Source organism: Strigops habroptila, chromosome 21 (assembly GCF_004027225.2).
Source record: "Strigops habroptila isolate Jane chromosome 21, bStrHab1.2.pri, whole genome shotgun sequence".
Classification (NCBI taxonomy): Eukaryota; Metazoa; Chordata; class Aves; order Psittaciformes; family Psittacidae; genus Strigops; species Strigops habroptila.
In genome coordinates, this window is record NC_044297.2 from 4335911 (window position 1) to 4357018 (window position 21108).

Sequence of the window (21108 nt, forward strand, 5' to 3'; positions counted from 1 at the left end):
CGAACCGCAGTACCGTGTATCCCTCCGCGCCTTCACAACTCTCGTCGCCTTCCCCCTTGCGCTCACGGCCCACCACGGCCAAAGGTGCACAGAATGAGAGCGGGTCGTGAGGAGAAGCAGCCCCGGCCGCCTCCTCCCCGGTCGCCGGTAGGGCCCCCCGGGAACGGGGAACTCTTTGTCTCTTTACCCGCGGAGGGATCACAGCGTTTGGCGACGCACTGAAACCCTATTTTCAAATCCGCAACGAGCCGCGCCCACGTGACAGCCCGCACCAAATCAGGGGCGAGACTCCGGCGCCCCTCACGCTTTATGCAAATGAGGGGCGTTACTCCTCCTTTGATTGGCTGCAGCCCGCCCGGGGGGCGTTTCCCTACCCACCCGTCCTCGCCCCGCCTCTCCAGCGGTGCGCGTTCCCTATTGGGCATGGCGCTCGGGGCGGCGCGGCCGCCATTGGTCGCGCTCATGTCGGTCAGCGGCCGCTGCCTTCCGGGTTCGGCAGGAGGAGCGGGGCCGCCGCCGCCGCCGCAGCATGAGGCGGGTCACGCTGTTCGTTAACGGCAGCCCCCGGAACGGGAAGGTGAGGGGCGGGGAGGGGGGTCCCGCGCGAGCCCCCGCCCGCTTCCTGCGTGGTTCCCTTCTCCCTTCCCCTCAGCCGCCGGTGCCCACGGCGGGACCCCCGCGCCGTGAGGAGAGGCCCTCAGCCGCCCCTCCGGGCCGCCCCTTCGGCCTGAAGGGCCTCGCGGCCTGCGGGTGCTGGCACTGGGAACCCCGGCTCCTGCCCGCTGAGGGGATCGGGGACCGCCGCACCCCGGGGGCCGCGGTTAAAGCCACCGCCGGGTCGCTGTCACGTTGCTGGTGCAGGTCCCGCCACGCCCGTCCTGGAGAACGGTGGGAAGCGATCGGGAATTGTGACCCTCCCCGAAATGTCACTGTTGGAAGCAGAAGGAAAAATGACTTTATTTTTCCTCTGTAATGTGTTACTGACCACTGCGTGGATGGCTCAGCTCCCCTTTTTACAAGGCTTCCTAATAGAATCCTAGAATGGTTTGGGTCGGAAAGGACCTTGAGATCATCAATTTCCAACCCCCAAATGAGGCGCAATAATGTGCCCACATTAAAGCCTCCTTTGCTGCTGAGATTCTGATTATTATACGATATGACACAAGCATATTGAAAAATAGACTTTCAGTTTCTTATTATGGGCTTTTGCTTTGCTGCCCTTGCAGCAGATCATTTCAGATAGTGCGGGATGTCCTACATTTCTGGGGGTTTTATGTATGTCTGGTAAATGTGAGAGTTCAGTCTGATATACCACAATACTGCAATGTATTCTTCCCCAAACAAAAGTTACTAGGTCAGACCCTAAGGAAAGTCTTCATCTTGCAGGATGTCAGGCCTCTGCCACGTCAAACTAACGTTGCATCCGCACGCTGCTGGAAAGCCAGCAAATAATCCTGCTTAAACTCTCTTTGCGTGTTTAAAACCTATGAAGTATTGTCTCAAAAGGGAAAATAGTGGTGTTTCCATGCACAACCAGCATGGGAAAAGGCCCTGTGGTTCCACTAATTGCTACCCATGGTCCCCAGTTTTTCCCATCTACATCTCTGGAGTGAAGACAGTTAATGGGACTGTAGTTTAATCTTTGGTTTTAGAGAGGGAAATAAATTCTGGAGAGGCTTAGAGCAAATAGCAGTATTTCTATAGAGAAATAACTAGCTGAATCATAATACAGTACCAACACTCATTCTCTCACTGCCACCTCAAGTACCTTGACTTGTGGTGAGAGATGTGCAGGTCACCCTGTTTTAAGGTGAGTCTGCTTCTGACATCAAAGTTGGTCTGTTTGTTTCCTTTTTATAGTAAAGATCTGTACATTATCTTCCTCCCTCTGTAAGAAGTTATTGATAACCTGGTAATCAGTCTGAACTGACAGAAGCCATACAAACACAGAGCCTGCAGCTACTTCTCTCTCCCACAGGTTGTGGCTGTGTATGGGACTTTATCAGATTTGCTGTCTGTGGCTAGTAATAAGCTTGGAATAAAAGCGACCAGTGTTTACAATGGAAAAGGTGGACTCATTGATGATATCGCTTTGATTAGGTAAGGCTTAGCCAATGGAAGTCAAATCACGGGTATGGATTAAGAGACTTACTGGCCTATTAATCCTCTGACCTTAATCAATAACCAGCACTTTCCTTAAAAACAGATAGTATCATTCCCAGCCAGTGTGCCCAAAGGTGCTTTCATGCCTCAAGGAAAAATAATACTGTCTTTTGAACTTCAAAGCATTTCTCTTGTGATGAATCAGAACTTGACACTGACTGAAGCTGCATTTAATGCCTTTTAACATCCCCCTGTGTTGATTCATGGTGTGATGTATGTACCAGGAAAATCCCAGTGTTCTAGTCTGCACTTGGATGAGGGTTTTCTAAAAAGGAGACAAACTCCAGCATTGCTTGGGCTTTGTAGAATAAATACTCCCCGAGTGGGGAGAAAAGAAACTATTTTGTAAAACTAAACTGGTTGAGTAACACAAATGATGCCTACCTGGTTGATTCAGACAACATCTCCAGTGAAGTCCGTCACATTATAATCCACTGGAACCTGCAAAATAGAGATGGAAATCAGATACTGAAGTTCTAAATAATGGCAACTGATTCTCATTTAACTGAAACAAATCAGGAGGAGTTCCTACTGTGAAGGAAATGAAGAAGAAATTATGATTAATCTTGTTTTTCCTCTTCCTCTCTCAGGGATGATGATGTTCTGTTTGTCTGTGAAGGGGAACCATTCATTGGTAAGTGTCTAATTCTTATTCACTTAACTTTTTGTCTAATGGAAAGAGGTTTTGTTTTGCTTGAATGTAAATCTAAAAGTTTATTTTCTGGTGTTTTCTTACCATATGGAGGATTCAGAAATATTCACCGTTTTTCTAAGAATTACTGTGTCTTTTTCCTCCGTGTAGACCCTCAGACTGATGGGAGACCTCACGAAGGACTGACAGGGTCCCACACAGACTGGTTAACACTCAATGTTGGAGGCCGATACTTCACCACGACACGGTAAAAATGCAACTAGTTGGGTTTGTTCTTAAAGGACTTGAGTTCAGTGAATAGGTTGTAACAGTTGGTGAGGCTTCAGATGCTCTTGCAAAAGAGCTAAAAAATAACAGCATGGAGTTGGAGGTCTTCTGATGCTTTCTCTGGTTTTTGTATTTAGTTTTACATATGAAGTAAAACTGGTGAAAAGCCTGAACAGGCCTGGATTTATCCTTGGAATATTTCAGTTAACTAAGTGCTTTGTATTTAAAATATGGTACGTCAGGTCAGAAATATATTTTGCTATCCCACTATATGCAGTTAACTCAGTACAGCATGGTGGCTGTAGGAATGTGTATCACACACCAGTATTGCCTTCAAGGTGTCAAGGGCAGAAGATACACAAGAAGCCCCAAGTTTGTCTTGTGAGCAAAACATTCCCTGAGCTTGTGCTGCCTTTGTTTTCTAGGAGCACTTTGGTCAACAAAGAACCTGACAGTATGTTGGCCCACATGTTTAAAGATAAAGGTTAGTACACTGAAATAAGCTTTATTTTTTAAGTAACAAATAGGCAAAGTAGGCAAAAAGCACTATCAAGTTGAGACTCTTGTTCATGATTTAAAATATCAACAGTATATTGAAGTATAGCAGAACATACAATCTTTTTTAAATAATTACTTCTCCGTTGCCCATGTAATGCTTATCTCCCAAACTGAAAATATGACTTCCATCCATAGTTAATATTTTGGGGTCTTTGATTTTAAGTTTTCATCTTACTGTTGCATCTTGCTCAGTTTTGTCAATGAAATCAATAAGCAAACACTGCACAACAGCCTTTAGGAAGTGGGGACAGACTAAAATCCTAATTCTGCTTTGATTTGAGCAAAAATTCTTATGTACGTGATGGATAAAACATTTTAGTTCTTTATAGCAGGAGGAGCAAGTTCATTTTAAGGTGATTTGCCCCCTCACACTCCTCTTTTCCTTCCTATTCTCTAAGAAACACCCTTTCAAGTGGAATGTTTCATAATCCAGTCCCTTTTGGTAATAAAATTCTGAAACTGAAGCAAATGCTCTTCTATTACTACATCAAATTTAATTATATATATGTTGTGGAAACAGATGCTTGGGGAAATAAGCAAGATCATAGAGGAGCATTCCTAATTGACCGCAGTCCAGAGTATTTTGAGCCAATTTTGAACTATTTGCGTCACGGACAGCTCATTGTAAATGATGGCATTAATTTGCTAGGTAGGTATTACCTGTATGACATCTCCTAAAGTATTACTCTTTGGAAGTTAAACTTTGCCCTCAGGTAAAGGTGGTAAAATGAGTGGGACTTCTGTATGCTCATCTAAATGTTTGGGATTTTTCTTTGGTGAATTTATTCTCAAGCATTGCAATTCCTCATGCTTGGTTTAATGAAGATTGACTGTTTAAACTGATTTCTCTTGAGAACACGAAAAATTCTCCCTAATGGATTAATATCTGGCTGTGATTCTGGATTTGATATCTTTAACCTAATACTGGTATTGGAAACATCCTTTCTGAGTTATTTTTTCCTTTTAGCTGCAAGCAAGCTCGTTTTTCCTCTCTCCAGGTCCATCTAATGTAATGTATTGGTTGTCAGTTTGATTAGTCTATGCATTTCTTCGAGACTCCTTAAACTTCAAGTGATCTATTTATTCCTTCTTGTTAGCGTAGGTGAAATGTGTAAAAGGTGTTACGAGTAGGGCAAGTCAGTTGAATTGATGCTTCTCCACTAGTAAAGATGGATTAACCCAAACTTTTTGGCATGTTCTTAGTGTGGCCTTCTCCAGTGAGGGAGGAAGAGTGCTCTCTTGTTTAACAACTCCCTGTGCATAACAAATACTGCTTTGTTTTGGTAGGTGTTTTGGAAGAAGCCAGGTTTTTTGGTATCGATTCACTAATTGAACATCTAGAAATAGCTATTAAGGTAATTTGTTTTCTTTAATACATGACTGCACATGTCCTATTCTTCCAGGCAATATATAATATTAGTCCTATCTATATTAGCTTTTAAACAACTCTCTCAACAGAATTCACAGCCAGCTGAGGATCATTCTCCTATATCTCGCAAAGAGTTTGTCCGATTCTTGCTGGCAACCCCAACCAAGTCCGAGCTGCGCTGTCAGGTAGGAAAACGCAGACTCTGTCTTGATCTGTAGTGTTGATGTCTGGCAGGGAAATACCCTGCAGCGTCATTCTGGGGTTTCTTGTTTTGTTCTTAGGGTCTCAATTTCAGTGGAGCAGATCTTTCACGTCTTGATCTCCGATACATCAACTTCAAGATGGCAAACCTGAGCCGGTGCAACCTGGCGCACGCCAACCTGTGCTGTGCCAATCTTGAGAGAGCTGACCTCTCCGGATCAGTGCTTGATGTAAGAGCTGCTGTGTCTTGGGAAGTCCAGGCTCTCCTTTATTTTAAGGGAAGAGGAATTGGAACAAGCAGATAAATGTAAAACATGTAGTTCTTCAGTATTTTCTGCAACTGCTCTAGTTAGATCACTTCACAAGCTTTTTGATGCTATCTTAGGTAAAAAAAGGAGAAAAAGGGCACTGAGTAATAACTATCTGCCTTCTTGATGATAGAGAAGTAATCGTACAGCAAGTTCTTGCACTTCCTCACAATAACAAGGCTTTTGTGCTTTAATAGGATTCATTTCCAAAACAGAAATGAAAACTCTTCTCTGCTCACTCTTGGTACTGCTCATCTTTGAGCTTTTACCAATCTCACTGACGTGTCTCTCTACCAGTGTGCAAACCTTCAAGGGGTGAAAATGCTGTGTTCCAATGCAGAAGGAGCATCTCTAAAAGGGTGCAATTTTGAAGATCCATCAGGCCTTAAAGCTAATTTGGAAGGTAAGGAGGTTTTGTGGAAACTGAACCACGTGTTTGTGAAGCTACATGGCACATGAAAGGTTTGCTCTGGTTTGTACAATCCATGTCTTCATGAGACGAGGCCACAAATACAGGACTGAATGTGTGACCATATAATCATTAAATTCCAAGTTCTACCTTGATCTCTATCAATTGACATGGTTCTGAGGAAGCCTTGTTCTGGAGCTGCTGTGATTCTGACTGTTTCTCCTCATAGAACTACACTTTGTGTGTTTTAGGTGCCAACCTGAAAGGTGTGGACATGGAAGGCAGTCAAATGACAGGAATTAATCTAAGAGTTGCAACGCTGAAAAATGCAAAACTAAAAAACTGTAATCTTAGAGGAGCAACTTTGGCAGGAACTGATTTGGAAGTGAGTTACGATTCATGTAATATACTAACTAGCCAACTGGGGGGATTGCTGGCTTTTGGCTGAGGTCTCCAGCTTGAAACCAGACAGAGTGAACCAGTCTTTCTTCAGTCTTAGTGAGCTATGGATGATGTAAGGAATCACATCTCATTCTAGCCTCACTTTGGAAGGTGAGTCTAATGTCTTGGATTTGCCAGCACCCCAAAGCCACAGGAATGGCTTGTATCATCTCAAAAGTGATGCATGGAAACACTGCTAAACGTAACAGCGTGAGATCATCCCATCACTGAAGAAATTAAGAGAAACTCAGTTGCTTGGGTTTGTGGGGGATATTTTTGATCCTGAGACACCATTTGTAAAATAGTGATGGAGTCTTACCTGCCTGGTGGCATGTGATACACTGCTGTCACAGTTAGACAAGCTAGCTGACTCTACAAGCTGTGTACGTGGCTGTTCTTCCTCAAGTACTAGAGAAGTATTCAGAGTAACATTTGGTGGGACTGCAAGAGGCAGCTTCTTCCTGGCTGCGTTCAGCAAGCATTAGTAACGCCTGGAAGATAATTTGATACGAAGAGTTTAATTCTTAATAACATTAAAAATAACTCCAGCTGCTACCGTGGAATGTTACTTCTCACAAGAAGTAAATAAAACTCTAAACCTGAGAGATAGACAAGTTTACACTGAAATTTTTGGAGGTAGATGTGGTTTCTGTATAAATGTAAAGTTTTGAACTAGGTTCTGGGTATATTCAATTAACATTGATTTTTCTTCTACCCTTTAGAACTGTGATCTATCAGGTTGTGATCTACAAGAAGCTAACTTGAGAGGATCTAATGTAAAAGGAGCTATCTTTGAAGAGATGCTGACACCTTTGCACATGTCTCAGAGCGTCAGATAGGGAAGAGAATATGCCGAAGAGGAAGGAATGAGAACATTTATTGTGACTTTCTTTACCTCCTCCCCTTATTAAGTTAGAAGTAATGACTATTAGACAACTTACATTTGCATAGTGCCTAAGTAAACTCTTCTTTGATCACTTTAGGGGGAGGGAGGTTTTGTTTAAAAGGTAGGAAGAGAAAGTGTCTGTTCCTACCTTTGTGAACAGAGTGAGGAAATGGGCTGGTTTGGGGGGGAGGGTTAAATAGATTCATTGTTTAGCATTGCCTCACTTTGGAATGCATTTTAATTTATAAAGCACAATATATGCAATTTTATTTATTAAATCTGTAGCTGCAATATGAATAGAAAATGTTATTCATGTATAGTAGCAACGAAGTTCAGGTTTACAGTTAGGCTAGTGTATTTACAGTTAGTTTCTTCATTCATGCAGTGTGTTAAATGACTCATGTGGTTTAGACAATGTCCACAGGATGTTTTCAGGTACTTTTCTGGGGTGAAAACAGTAGTTAACTGTCATCACTGTCATATTGCCTTGTAGTAGTTTGAATGCAGGTATAGAACAGCTTTATCATCTTCTAAACTGTGCAGGGGAAGTTGCTTCCACTGCAGGGATCTGCCTACGCAGCAGCTGAACCCCCCCGCTCGGAAATTGGATGTCTTCTTTAATCCTTTCCAAATTAGTGTGAAATTGCACTGTCAGTCACGGCTGGTAAGAAGAAATCTCTCGCTTTCAGATGTCCTAACCACTGCAAAGCGGAGTACCTGTAGAGTTTTCATTCTTTGTGGGGAGTTAACTGTACATAGGAAAATACAATACTGTCACCAAAGTAGAGATAAGCATTGTGGCCACAGCACTTGCTCAATCCTCCCATTGTTACTCCAGTATATGAATATATAGCAGCAGTTTCCCCTCAATGTACTATGCAAATACTCCTGTACACTGAATCCTTGAAAGCATGGGCATAACCCTTTTCCCACCCAGATCTTAGTGTTCCACTTTGGGCCTGCTTAAAGTGGCTTTAAAAGCATCTTGCGTAGGGCAAAGTACCCTTTCCACAACTGCTTTACCTGTGAGCAAATAGGGAACTGTGTGACTTCTGCAGTGCAGAAAGCCTCACAGCATCTCTTTAAGTGGTGGTGCACTTCATTTAATAAGCTGTTTCCACTGTAGTGTCAATCTAGTTCTCATCTAACATGTTTATTTTATACACAATCAAAAAGCACATGAAGAAACTATACCAAAAAAAAGAAGGTGCATCAAGAACTCTTACCTCAGATGCTTACTTAAAACACCCCAAAGTTAAAACTAACCTTGAATCTAAGCAAATACAGCTATTACTGGGAGTTCAGAACCAATGTATCCCGAAACTTACAGAATGTGACACTGTTGGCAATAGCTTGTCACTTCGGTGGGTTTTTACTTGCAGTGCAGATTTCCTGTCCTCTGAGCAGAACTCTTCTTGTCTCAGTACTTGTTACGAAAATGCTGCTTTGCCATTGATACAGAAAGAGTAGTTCAGGACCAGCATATGATCTGTTGGGGGGAATTGCTGGATTCTCCCTTGCTTTTAAGTTGGGTTGACTCAGGCATATGACATGAACTTCTGGGGCTCAAAATCCCAGTGTTATGTGGGTCAGAACTGGGATTTTCCTTCCTCAAGATTCCCAGGCCTCTTGATCTGGCTCCAGGACACCACCAAATCCTTGGTGAAATACAACTATAGATTCAAGGGAAATAGTTCAGCGGGATTTTGGAGTCCTTTCTCCCACCTCATCGCTTTCATCGAGAGTGATGTGTATGTTGCAGTAGAAGAAGATTCCTAGGGCTAGAGAAATAAATGAATTATTTTTCTTTATCATATTTTGTAGTTAGCAGAAGTAAAATATTGTATGGAAAAAAGATCTATTTTCATAATCGCTGTGTATAAACTATATTTGAACTTTCACTGAAGCACTATGTTTTGAATAATCACAGCATGTGGCATCATTCATTCACAGCTGAATTTAAGGTACCTCTTTTGCTATGACAAAGCTGGATGAATAGCCCAGAGTGGCCTATTCAGAACTTGCAGGTTCCAGCCTAATTTAAATTGCATTAATAAAAGTGTGAAATATGAAAGTGTCTTGGTTGTCTTCTTGTAAACTGGGAGTTATCCACACTGAGCACTTACTTTATGAGCTGAGTTTTAGATGTCTTTACTTCTGCACAGGCAACTGGGTTTTTAACTTGTCATTCATCTGCAGCACTTCTCAGCTTTTCTTTGATCCCACCCTTCATATTTGGTTACTAAAATAGCTGGAGTCAGAATTTACATAGGTATGTGCACCATTTAGAACAGAGCACAAGCAGCTAAACTTAAGAGGGAAGTGCTAAAGCACAGGAAAAAACCATGTCCTTGATTTTGGTCTATGAAGTGCTCACTATTTCAGCCAACTAAACTATGGCACAACAGTACAAATACAGCAGATCTGTGCAAGTGCTGTAGAGCACGTCGAGAACAAAACGGGGGAAAATCCAGTGAGAAACACGAGTTTCTCACCTCCAGTACACATCTTCAGGTTAGGAATGCTGCCAAAATCAGAGGGGTTTACTGGTTTCCAGTATATTGGTCCTTAAAAGTATTGGTGGGCAAACAAAACCAGCTGTAATGTGTTTATTAACCTCCCAACTCCTTTATGTAAGTTAATAGCTGTGGCTTAGAGTTTGAAAGATGTGCAACAGCTCACTAACAACACAATGACGTGCCCTTCCTGCCACTCTTTGGTAGGTCAGCTCCGTAGCTAGAACAGAAACGTGTGGAGAAACACAGCTGTAGAAAGATGTTAGGGCTAGACCATCATCAGACCGAGTTAAAGTGGTGGGTTAATAAGAGGTGCAATTATTGGGCTAAGCAGCCCCCTTCTCTCTTTAAATGTCATCCCTCAGGATGAACAGCTCTTCTATTTACATTGAAATAACCTTAATTTTTGGGAGGCTCACCAGGGAAGAAAGGAGTTACAGGAAAACCTCCCTTCTAAAGCCATGTGCCTACGCAGGGCTAACGTTTCTCCTACTGAAACCAACTATTTTCACAGCTTGATCAGTTTATCAGCTGAAGTTAAATGCTGGCTACTCTTGCCGTGAGTAGGAGGAGTATTAGAGCAGGAAGAATTACTCTTTGCTAGTCACTAAATCCTCCTTAAATTATTTACTTTTTAAATTACTTTTAATCCGTTAATGTCAAAGAGGTCATGGGAGCAGGAAGAGAGGATGTTTGAAGAATACTGAACATGATCCATTCAATTCTGCATAAAACAATGCAGAGCAAGTCAAAATAGCTGCCAGGTGGCTAAAAAAAATACATTTCTGCAGTCAAAATTGCTGAATTTAACTCCTGCATGCAAATAGCTACCAAGTCCTTCATACAACTGCAGTGCACACACTCTCAGGAGCACGCATACTTAAACACACACACGAGACCTTGTTACAGTCTTCCAGTATCTAAAGGGGCTGACAAGAAACCTGGAGAAGGGCTTTGGACAAGGGATGTAGGGACAGGACAAGGGGAATGGCTTTAACCTGCCAGAGGGGAGATTGAGATGAGCTCTGAGGCAGAAGCTCTTCCCTGTGAGGGTGCTGAGGCACTGGCACAGGGTGCCCAGAGAAGCTGTGGCTGCCCCATCCCTGGCAGTGTTCAAGGCCAGGTTGGACACAGGGGCTTGGAGCAACCTGCTCTAGTGAAAGGTGTCGCTGCCCGTGGCAGGGGGTTGGAGCTGCATGAGCTCTGTGCACATGTGCAGTCACAGGCTCTTGTTTAAGCATGGAAGAACTGTTTACTTCATGCCTGATACACAGAGACAGACTAAGCTGAATTCCTCACCCATTTCAAGACCTCCTCAACAACTTCCAACTTCACCCAAGAACTTTTACTTAAAAATTAGAACTTACTGCAAGAAAAGATTCTGTATTTTCCACGGGGCAGCAGCAATCAGCTGGATTTGAATGGCAGCTTTATAGCCTCTTAAAGAAAGGCTGTTACTTTTATTGCTCTTAGAGAAACCAGCTGAGTTTAATAGCTGCACAGGGGTGTTCCAATTATGTGCTTTACTCCCGCTGCATTACAGCACTTTTAAGAACAAAATTGCAGCCTGGGAGATAGAATTAGATAAAGTCACCTGCTGTGAAGGGTTTGGCCTTGGGGTGGTTGTGTATAAAACACGAGAGGACAAACACACTCACAGGGCATTTTCAAACAGAGAAGAGTTGGGGTTACTCTGCAACCTCTCTCAGCGAGCAGGTAATGTGATTGAACAGCTTACCTTGTTCCTTTCTTACTTATTCAGTGCTTACAGATGCCTGTGTTAGAAGAAACTTGTGTTAGAAGAGACTGCAAATAGCACTTTTTAAGGAGCAGGGACATTAGAACAGAAACCGGCTAAACTTAACACATATGTCAAACCTCAACAGGGACTTCCATGGAACCTTTGAGGTCCAGACATTCTGAAAGCTCTGAAAGGGTGATCAAAAATCCTAATTCAGATCTTCATCCAGATTTTTCAGATATTAGGTCTCTTTATAAGGAGCTAATCCACACTTGGAGAGGCTCAAAACCCAGCTCCCACATCAGCACAATGCCACGGGGGCGCAGAAGATCAGAACTGGAGATCCAGAACTGCAACATCTCCATAATTCTGTAAGATCAAAATGGAGCTGTAATGTTGTTATGATCAGAAAGATGTTGTGTTCTCTCACAGGATGAAGTCCAGGAAGATCTTTGTCAGTGTCCTCCTGTTTGTCCTGTCTGTGGAAATCTGCTTGGCTCAACACTGGTCTTATGGCCTGCAACCAGGAGGAAAACGGAGTGCTGAAAACCTGATGGAATCATTTCAGGAGGTGGGTTCTAGACTGTAAAACACCCTGTTGCTTTAGCTGGGGTCCCCTGTCTGTAAAAGATGCAAGCAAAAAAGAGGTGACATAACTTCACCATGTATATCTGTCTATATATCTATATATCAATATATGTCTATATGTCTATACATATGTACATACGCACACGCTTTTTTAAAGTAGTAATTGGAAAGTAATTGTTGTTAGGGTAAGATGACATTTGACAGCCTTACTGCAAGACAGAGGACTGAGCAGCCTGCTTCAAAGGAGAGATGGAGTCTGAGTCCCAGGTTAAACCTGATTCCATTCTCTCCCTGCATTTCAGCCAATACTCTGATGGGCTGTTCTAGACAACATTCATCCAGAGATGTGGCAAGGGGTGGCTGTCATATGGCAATGAATTAGAGGGTCAGCAGTTAGATTGCAAAGCTGATGTGGAAGGTTCTGTCCCCCGGTGGTTTTCCCATCCTTTCTACTACCTCACGCATAGTCCCTTGTAATGGTAGTTCCAGTGTCCTGATTTTAAGCTGGCTGTGGCACCTGGGAAAGAGGTGAATGGAAGTTGTGCAGTGGAACAGTTTCCTCTTCATCTGTACTAGGGTAGAGTTGCTTTAGCAGAAAAACATCTCCTTTCTCAAAGGCTGTATCACTTCCTACTCCAGATTGCAAATGACATGGAAAAAATCAGGGAAGTGCAGAGGACAGAATGCCCAGGCTCGTACCAGCATTCCAGGCTCAGTGCTCTGAAGGAAATCGTGGTGAGTAATGGTTGTAATTTTATCCGTATGGGAAAACTAGGGGATGGGTGCAGGCTGGGAATGTACATGGAGGGAAGAGAAAAAAGGCTGGTGGAAGAGGAGGAAGAGGCATTAAGTTCAGTTCACATGTGGCAATGCTGGCTCTGCCCCAATGTCTGCATCATCCTCAAGTACCTCAGTCCTAGGACAAGGCTACATTATCCTTATGCTCCAGTGTAGCAATGTCATTACCCACTAAATCAAAACCAAAACAAACACATTCTACCTTAATATAAATCTATGCAGCATTCACAGATGCTTAACTTCAAAAGGCACTCTTTGCCAGCTGAAGGATCAAGCCATATGGAAGCTGCTGCTCCCAAGGTCCCTAGGCTGGGAAATGGATTTTCCATTAGATGCTCTAATGCCATGACAGCAGAGACTTCGCATCCAAACTAACTGCCACACAAAGAATACTCTGAAGCAAAAATGTGCTCTTTAATTAATATAGCAACACCTTGGTGGGGCCAGATGGTCACCACTTCCTGGGAAGTGTCTCAGAAGTTGAAACTCTCAATCTGTACTTGGTTTGTGAAGCCAAGAGCAGAAGTTTCAAGTACACACTCCAGCTTTCACTGAGGAACCTGGCCCGAATGAAGGCTCATAAACTCAGTAACAGGGCTGCAGGCAGGGCAGAGCCTGGCTGCCACTGGATTTTCATGCAGGAACTACCTAAACTACCTAAAAAAAAAGGTATTTTTTAGGTCACCTTTAATCCCATTTGTACTGAACATAAAACGGAACATAAAAGGTCGGACAGGGCTTTGAGCAACCTGCTCTAGTGGAAGGTGTCCCTGCCTGTGGCAGGGGGTTGGAACTGGACGAGTTTTAAGGTCCACTCCAACCCAAACTATTTTAGGATTCTTTTTCCAACCCAATTCTTAGGTTTGCTCAGAAATTGCTGCTAATCTTGCACATCAGTATAAAAGCTTCTAAACCTCAGCATCAAACCCTTAGTTTGCATGTCTTAGACCTGTAGCATAGTCTGAACTATGTGGCCTTCTTATTTCTAGCTGCTTAATGACACTGAAAGCAAAGTAATGCTTTTTCCAGATGCAGCTTTTCCAATGTAACACATTGCTGGAGTTGCTACAGGAATCTTATGCAATGAAAGGGGAGGTGTCTGGAAACGGTCCACCCTGTGGAAAAACTTTTCCAATTATCTTCATCATTTCCTGGAGAAGCTGGTAGTGAGCACAAACAAAAATACACCTAGCTAAGGCACATCGGGGCAAACCAGAACATGGTCAGCCAGTGCATCCATCCAAAACACCTCAGGCTTTCAACTCTGAGGCAAGAACATACAGAAATACACTCAGATATGAGACCAGATCCAGCAGGATGTGACACAGGAACACAGTTTCCATTCAAACAGTACTAAGATACACAGAGAATGGTAACAGGGCAACTGTGCCACTCCGTAATGACCCTGTGATGCTTTTGCTTTCTTGTCTCTGCTCTCTTGGCCAACTGCTTAAGCTCACAGAGACGTTGCTTTGTGCAAGTTCATGCTGCTTCTCCTGAGCTGCTGTCAAAATGTAGTGTTCAACAGCTGCTCGGTTGCACTCCAAGCTGCAGTGGTGGACCCACCAACAGATGTAAAGTTGGTCATGCACTTTGGGATGAAAAGGGCCATTATTAGTGTCAGTTACATTATACTGGATGATCAGATCCCTGAGCAGGTGGCAGAGAGATCATGTCGGGTCCGATTTATGTCATTCTAATCCTCCTCCCATGCAGACCACAGTATGAGCATTTAAGCATCTGACCAAGCTTTAAGATTCCATTATCAAAGTTATTTCTTCTCTTTAAAAGAAGTATATGATGTGTGTGTCTACAGGAAAGTCTGATGGAAGAAGCCAGACGAAAGACAGCTTAAACCCACGAAGCCAAAAGGAACAACAGACCCAGCATGTCAAAGCTATCAAAATTCTCTTCCAAAACCCCTCAATTCTCTTCAAATGACCTTGGCTCTGATTGCTTTCTGTGAATAAATCCTCTGCGGTTGCATGTAAATAGTAGAAGATAATTGTTGTGTCGATTACTAGTTTGTATGTAAAAGAGAACACGTTCCAGTCCGGCGGTGGGGACTCAGCAGCAGAGGGTCTGCTTTGTGTCCTGCCATGAGAACTTGGACATGACAGCTTTGGTTTCACATACGCAGACAATGCCTGGCCAAGGGCTGTGTCTGATCTCACTGGTCTCTGGATAAAACAGTAATACAACATTACAATTGGGATGTAATTCCACTCGCGCTTCTGTAGTCCTTGTATGAAAGACCTTCATATGCTCTTTTTTTTACTGGTTCACTCATAAAAACTACATTTATTTTAAAAAGGTATTTACAAACTTTACAACAGTTAATACATTTTAAAAACCATGAAAATTTATACACCTTGCTTTACAGACTTAGTGAATCAGATGTCATTTACCCAGAGAGATGCAGACTCCCTTTCCAAAGCTTAGCTCCTACTCTTTCTTCAGAGCCAGTTTAAAAGCTGTATTTTTTGCTGATTCAATTGCAGAGAACTAAAAGAAAGAGGGAAAAGAAAACCAAGGTCTTTGCAGTCTGCAGAGGTGCGTTTTGTAACTAAACCATCACATCCAGGATCTCAAACCACTCACAAAATACTGTTACACAACATCCGTATTCTCCTGAATTCAAGATGAACAAGTCCCAAGGTTTATCATGTCATTAAACCTTTGTAATACCAACAATGAAAAACTACATCAATTAATACCATGCATGTTGGGGCTGAATTTCAGAGCTGCTGAGGATTTACACCTCTGCTTAAGAAAACAGACAACTGCAGACCATGCATGTGAAAACCAGGTTTGAAGTATGCAGTCAGGCATGTCCAGGGATTCAGACAGCCTTAAATCACGACAGTCAGACCAATACAGCATCAAAAGATGCTTTTCACCTTTTATTAAGCTCCTCTATACCCCTTTGTGTACTCTCTGTAGTGCCACAAAGTCCTAAAGATGCTTTAATGTTAACAGGAGCAGAATTAGGTGAACCTCATGCACCTTTGAAAAGCACAAGCAGCAATGAAATCACATTATTCCTTTTCTTTTTCTTTCCCATGTAGTCCTAGGAAAAGCTCACCCTGATCCACTAGATAATTTGGTCTGCAACAGTAAATATCAAATACTGAAGGTTTTTAATTAAAAGAATTAAAAGAAGGCAGCAGTAATGGGTCAGGAACGCTTTCACCATAAAAAAGCTTACAGTTAAATTACAGACACCTTCAACTTATTATTTCCATTTACACTTATAAAAATAAATAAGGAGAGAAAATCTGAGCCATCATCACTCCAAGTCTAACTCACTGTTCATGTGTGGAGCACACACTGGGCTGCACAGTGTGAAGGTCGTTAGATGCAGGTTCTCCAAACCCACTGCATAGACATGACAGTGTTTTCTGCCACTGCGGATCACAGATCTGTTCTCACTGGAATCGGTGTCCTTTCCTAATCCAATAATCCACTGAAATGGAAAGCTGTCTGTTTCCCTCCTCCCTGATGTGGATTAGAGCCTGTAACATTTTTAAAGGAATTTATCACAGCATGACAAATTTTAATTAAAAGCTCCAGAAAACAAGTGTTGAGCATATTTCTCCAAAGCAAAACAAAATCCTCTAAGATTTGAAATGTAACACCAGCTTTGAAGAGCACAGCTACGAAATGGGATTAGAGTTTGTCTTCTCTGCAGACTCGATATTTAACTTGGGAGGTTTGTTTTATTCAAGACCCATGAACTGGGTAGAAATGCTGCTGTTTGCGTTCACTTCTGGTGTGCAGAGATGACAACATTAATGTTCTACTCCCATTTCTAGCCCTCCAGTTTAAAAGACAGTGGATGACATTTCCAAGAGCATCTAATAAACATGGAAAGGTGATCCTGATTCTGAAAGCGAAGTAGTGAGACCTTAAATTGTCTCTGAAAGTTAAATCTCAGCATTTAAGTCAGGGAAGTACCACAGCAAAGAGCAGAACACTCAAATCACCAGTGGTCTGGTGGGATTTCTCCTAAGTGCAGGCACTTACTTTCACTTAATTAAAATGAGCCAGGCCCCATCCTTATTCACACACTTAAATATCCAACTGCCTTTAAAAATCTGACACTTAGAAGACAATGCTCTTTCCTAAAACTGGCACAAAGCCCCACAGAATCACTACAGAGTCCATATAGTACCTCTAAGCAGACTGTGCTGACTTATATCAGCTGAGAACAGAACTCCTCACACACCACAGGCAATAATACAGTTATCAAAATGGAACACCTATTTGTGAGTTAGTTTTCCAAAGGAAAGAAGGAGAAACAGGGAGAGTTTACACCACTTCAGACTCTAGAACAAAATAATGCTGAGGAAGGAAAAATCCCCCAACCTTAAACCCCTTTCTGGCACAGCAGATTTGCCAATGAAATGCCCAAAATATCCCAGGAAGGAAAATCTTGCTCCATGCTCTTTAGGCATCAGCTGTTCCTTTCCTTCCAGTTAGGGTGATGGCTCAGCTACAACAGTCTCCAACCGGCCAGACAACAAAGGCAGCAAGGAGAAAAGCCTGACCTGTGTGGACAGCATGCCAAGACCAAGTTTAAGGAACCTGCCAGGTGAGACAGTGGATTGCAAGGAGAGCATACAGGAAGATAACACCTTCACTGCTTTTTAAGGAGCTGGTTCTATAGGAAAAGTCAAAGATCAAAATAGAAATGAAAGGCCTGTTCGTAAACCTAGTCTATAAAACTGCAAAAACCCACTCCAAACAGTGAGAACCAAGTCTCCCCAAGTTAAAGAGCATTATGGAAAGGGTCACTGAAGATCAGCTGAACAATTCTTCCCAAGGTCAGACTTCCTCCAGTGAGGTTTTTTTGCATGGACTAGTTCCCTCCTCTAGGAAAAAACCCCAATGTGTGAGTTCAAGTGATTAAAGCAGATCAAAAAAGTAGGGAAATAAGACTCAAAAGTCACTTGGAACCAAAATCCCCAAAGCTGATAGCTAGTTTGTTTCCCCACAACAGACAAACCCTCAGCTGAGATTCCCACACAGAGTCCTTTGTTTCTGCTGCCTTACCACAGGAGTTAAGAGCCAACCTGCTCTGAAAAAGAAATGCACCCAAGAATGAGGTAACAGGCAGATGTAGAATGGGGGAAGGCACTGAATTAGTGAGAGGTGGAGTTAATACCCACTTTTCTACAATTCAGACCACATCCTGATGTTCTATCTCAAGCAAAATTCTCGCTGAAGACAAAAAGTTCTTGTTCAAGTGAAGAGTTTCAGAGGTCCCTTTAGTTCATGTGTGCAGCAGAAGGAAGACAGTGGTTACAAGAGAAGGAAGTGCACAAAAAATGAAAGACAAGAAAACCCTGTGGTTTTCAAGTCAAGCAGCATCTATGTCCAAGAACATAATGTGGAGCTGACGAGTCCTACAATGCACCAGAGAGAGGGGGGCAACCACGGTCAAGTTGTCCAGGAAGGTTTCCAAGATTTCCCCTGGGAAGGCAACAACCCAGAAGGCAGTTGTACGTGTGCTACAGCAAACACGGCTGCAGATGTGTGTGATGCGACTGCAGGGCAACTTCCAAATGGCTCCAACCTGTTCTGTGATGTGAATCCAATAGGATCCTTCCATGAGAGCAATCTGTTTCACAGAGCCACGCAGGCACCAAAGCAAATGCAGCTTCTGCAGGTTTCCTGAACTGGAGCCACACTGAAGCCAAAGAACATGTGTAAGAACAAAGGAAAGGGCTACTTCAGTCTGAACAAAAACCATTGTGGGGTTACTTTGGTTTTGTTTCTCCCTGAACAGAGGAGAAATACACTGAAAGAGAGTTTTAAACTGAATTGTCTTCTGGCTTGTAAGGGGCAGGTCCCCACCTCAATGCTGCAGCCCAGAGCAAGTAGCCCTGAAAGGTGCAAAATGAGTAGTACTGATCACAAATGGGGACGTCCTGGGTTGTACCAGCCAGATTCCAGTGGCAGCTCAGGCACAGAGGAATGCTGTGTCTAAGGCTCGTCTGCTCCCGAAATAACAGTGATATTTGTGTTGAATTTTTGGTCACTATGCAACTGTGAGGACGCGCTATTCTAACAGTGTGCAACAGCCGCCTTCTGTATGGATCATGTGAATGGAGAAACATTAAAACCTAAGATTGTGCCATTTTTTCTCTATACAAGGACTGATGCTGATATTCAGACTGAGCAGGAAATAAATAAGTAAAAGAGAAGTTAAACACATTATCTCATTCTCCAAGGAAATAAAAGCTCCAGAGAGGTGGAGGAAGCAATAGGAACTAGGTGGTGAATAGTAAAGTCTTCCACGTGCATCCCAGATCTAAACAGCTCCTAAAAGGCCAGTGGCTGTTAAAAACCCAGATCAAGGCAGGCTAGAAAACAAAGTGCAAGTACTGCCGCAAATGGGTGCAGGGAAAAAGAACAGGATGAGAATTAGCTATGTCTTTGTGAATTTACCCAGCCAAAGTAAAGGTTACAGTAACTGTCAGACTTTGTTTCTGAGGTCAGGATGTATAGCTAGATCTATACATCCTGCTCTCAGTTGCTGGTTACCAGTACAGTGCTGGCATCAGTGCAGCTTTGACTCTTCTCACATACTTACTGGTGAGAGGCACCTTTTTGCACCCTATTAAAAAGCACAAGATGAAACATTCTACCAAGTCCCAGACGCAAGCACAAACTGGGTAGGTAACATAATTCAGGGTGGAGTATCAACTGCTCTGTAGTGTTAAAACCAGAATCAACAGTGAAATCATGACAAAGTACTGGTGAACCTAAACTCTCCATTGGGAATGCGCAACTGCCACTACTCAGAGCAGAGATGGTAGATGTATGTATTTAAGGTGAAGGCAGAATGTCTGCACTTCATCTGCAATACATATGATCACTAGCAGAAAAAAAAGACCTTATTCTGCTAACAATGCTCAGGTCTCTGCCTGCACTCAGGAACCTTTGGAGACTGCACATCATACACCAGCACCTGACATTTCACAACTCAGGGCTGGCTGTGATCTGCTTCACTTCATGCAGATCAGGGCTGGGCTATGCCACAGGGACAGGAGGAGGGAAGTGCAGCTGTGAAGTGTAATGAACTTACATGAAAACACTGCAGGACACATACTGGCGTGGCTTACCTTGTTCCAAACACTGGTGCAAATCACTACTGTGACAGGTCTACACTAGGAATGAGCTCCTGAAATTGCATCAGTGAAAGAACTTGGGACAGACAAGACTTAAGACAGAGAAAAATTCCAGCAGGGTGACTTCTCCTGCTATGTGATTAGTGTCTCAGTACTGGAAAGGTAAACCAGACGTTAGGGAATACAGTCACAATATCAGTTCCTTTTGGTATTTCCCAAAGAAAACTCCAAAGGGAGTGAATGGAATGGCAGGTGAGATCACTGGTGTTTTGGGTCAGAGAGCCCAGCACTGTCAGTAAAAAGAAAGCAGGCATTTCACTCTGGGTGCTTGCTGTTGCTCCAGCAAGTGCTGATCCTCACTATAAGCCTTGCTCTGAAGAGACAACGCTGGATTTCCTGGTTTTTGGGGGTGGAGGAGGAGGTTTGGCTTCACGTCTGCTGGGGAGTGGTGGAGCAACCTGAGAAGATAGAACAAAAACACACATTAAAATAAACCATGACTAGCAAGTTAAGGCATCATGCTTTATCAAACAAGAAACACAAAAGGTCCTGTACTACTTGATGCTTCCTTCAGGACCACATCTTTGAATTCAGCCTCTTGGTACTACAGGCAGTTGACCACAAGGGCAAACAAGGACAGATGCCTAGGAGCTAACAGAAGCAGATAGGTTTTAGTAGCTAGAATACACTTTAGCTGCAGATACACTTTAGCTGCTTCTGACCTGCAGTTTGACTTTGAGTCAGAGCCATTTGTCCCTCTGTCCCACTGTTGTTTATCAGTAGAAAGGCCCTTATGGTTTCAAAATTCAACTATGCTTATCTTGCTGGCTGGATGAGTTGCACCAAGTAGGGGTCAGAAGGATGCAAATGCTTCCAAATCAGAATGGTACAAGGAACTCCATTAAATGGCAGCAAATGAAGGTCTACTAAAGCAAGCCACAGCCTCCTGCCCAGCACAGGGGCTTGCAGGATGTTTCTTGTTCTTCACTCTAGTGGGTTCTTTCAGAAAATACTTTTACAATCTCTCTTTAGTGCCTTTGAATCCTTTTCATTGGGCTGCAAGCCAAGGTCAATG

At 43.0% G+C, this 21108-nt stretch overlaps 3 protein-coding genes across 5 annotated transcripts in view; 2 read left to right on the top strand and 1 right to left on the bottom strand.

Annotated features, from left to right (window-relative positions):
- The first annotated feature begins 458 nt into the window (after nt 1-458).
- Nucleotides 459-9328, top strand: KCTD9 (potassium channel tetramerization domain containing 9). Of its 2 annotated transcripts, XM_030510117.1 has the most exons (12): nt 459-577; nt 1979-2100; nt 2754-2797; nt 2966-3062; nt 3508-3566; nt 4161-4289; nt 4928-4995; nt 5099-5194; nt 5291-5440; nt 5816-5921; nt 6179-6312; nt 7091-9328. In XM_030510117.1, the coding sequence occupies exons 1-12, from the start codon at nt 530-532 to the stop codon at nt 7205-7207; spliced, it is 1170 nt and encodes a 389-aa protein (XP_030365977.1). In that variant the 5' UTR covers nt 459-529; the 3' UTR covers nt 7208-9328. The 2 variants fall into 2 exon arrangements, with proteins under 2 accessions (XP_030365977.1, XP_030365978.1); XM_030510118.1 differs by lacking the exon at nt 4161-4289.
- A 2116-nt stretch (nt 9329-11444) lies between these two features.
- GNRH1 (gonadotropin releasing hormone 1) lies at nt 11445-14957 on the top strand. The gene is made up of 4 exons (XM_030509921.1): nt 11445-11486; nt 11944-12082; nt 12739-12834; nt 14714-14957. The coding sequence occupies exons 2-4, from the start codon at nt 11945-11947 to the stop codon at nt 14750-14752; spliced, it is 273 nt and encodes a 90-aa protein (XP_030365781.1). The 5' UTR covers nt 11445-11486; nt 11944; the 3' UTR covers nt 14753-14957.
- A 1735-nt stretch (nt 14958-16692) lies between these two features.
- The window catches only part of DOCK5 (dedicator of cytokinesis 5), a 115720-nt gene continuing 111304 nt past the window's right edge, over nt 16693-21108 (bottom strand). For both annotated transcript variants that reach the window (XM_030509919.1, XM_030509918.1), the window contains one exon: nt 16693-20491. In XM_030509919.1, coding sequence (XP_030365779.1) covers nt 20393-20491 — 99 coding nt within the window. In that variant the 3' untranslated portion in view covers nt 16693-20392. The remainder of the gene's footprint in view (nt 20492-21108) is intronic.

Excerpts from the sequence above, each read along its gene's own strand:
- KCTD9 (XM_030510117.1), top strand. The coding sequence starts at position 530 with ATGAGGCGGGTCACGCTGTTCGTTAACGGCAGCCCCCGGAACGGGAAG. Across the intron at positions 578-1,978 it reads GCAGCCCCCGGAACGGGAAG|GTTGTGGCTGTGTATGGGAC; the intron begins GTGAGGGGCGGG and ends TCTCTCCCACAG. Across the intron at positions 2,101-2,753 it reads GATGATATCGCTTTGATTAG|GGATGATGATGTTCTGTTTG; the intron begins GTAAGGCTTAGC and ends TTCCTCTCTCAG.
- GNRH1 (XM_030509921.1), top strand. The coding sequence starts at position 11,945 with ATGAAGTCCAGGAAGATCTTTGTCAGTGTCCTCCTGTTTGTCCTGTCT. Across the intron at positions 12,083-12,738 it reads TGATGGAATCATTTCAGGAG|ATTGCAAATGACATGGAAAA; the intron begins GTGGGTTCTAGA and ends TTCCTACTCCAG. Across the intron at positions 12,835-14,713 it reads GTGCTCTGAAGGAAATCGTG|GAAAGTCTGATGGAAGAAGC; the intron begins GTGAGTAATGGT and ends GTGTGTCTACAG.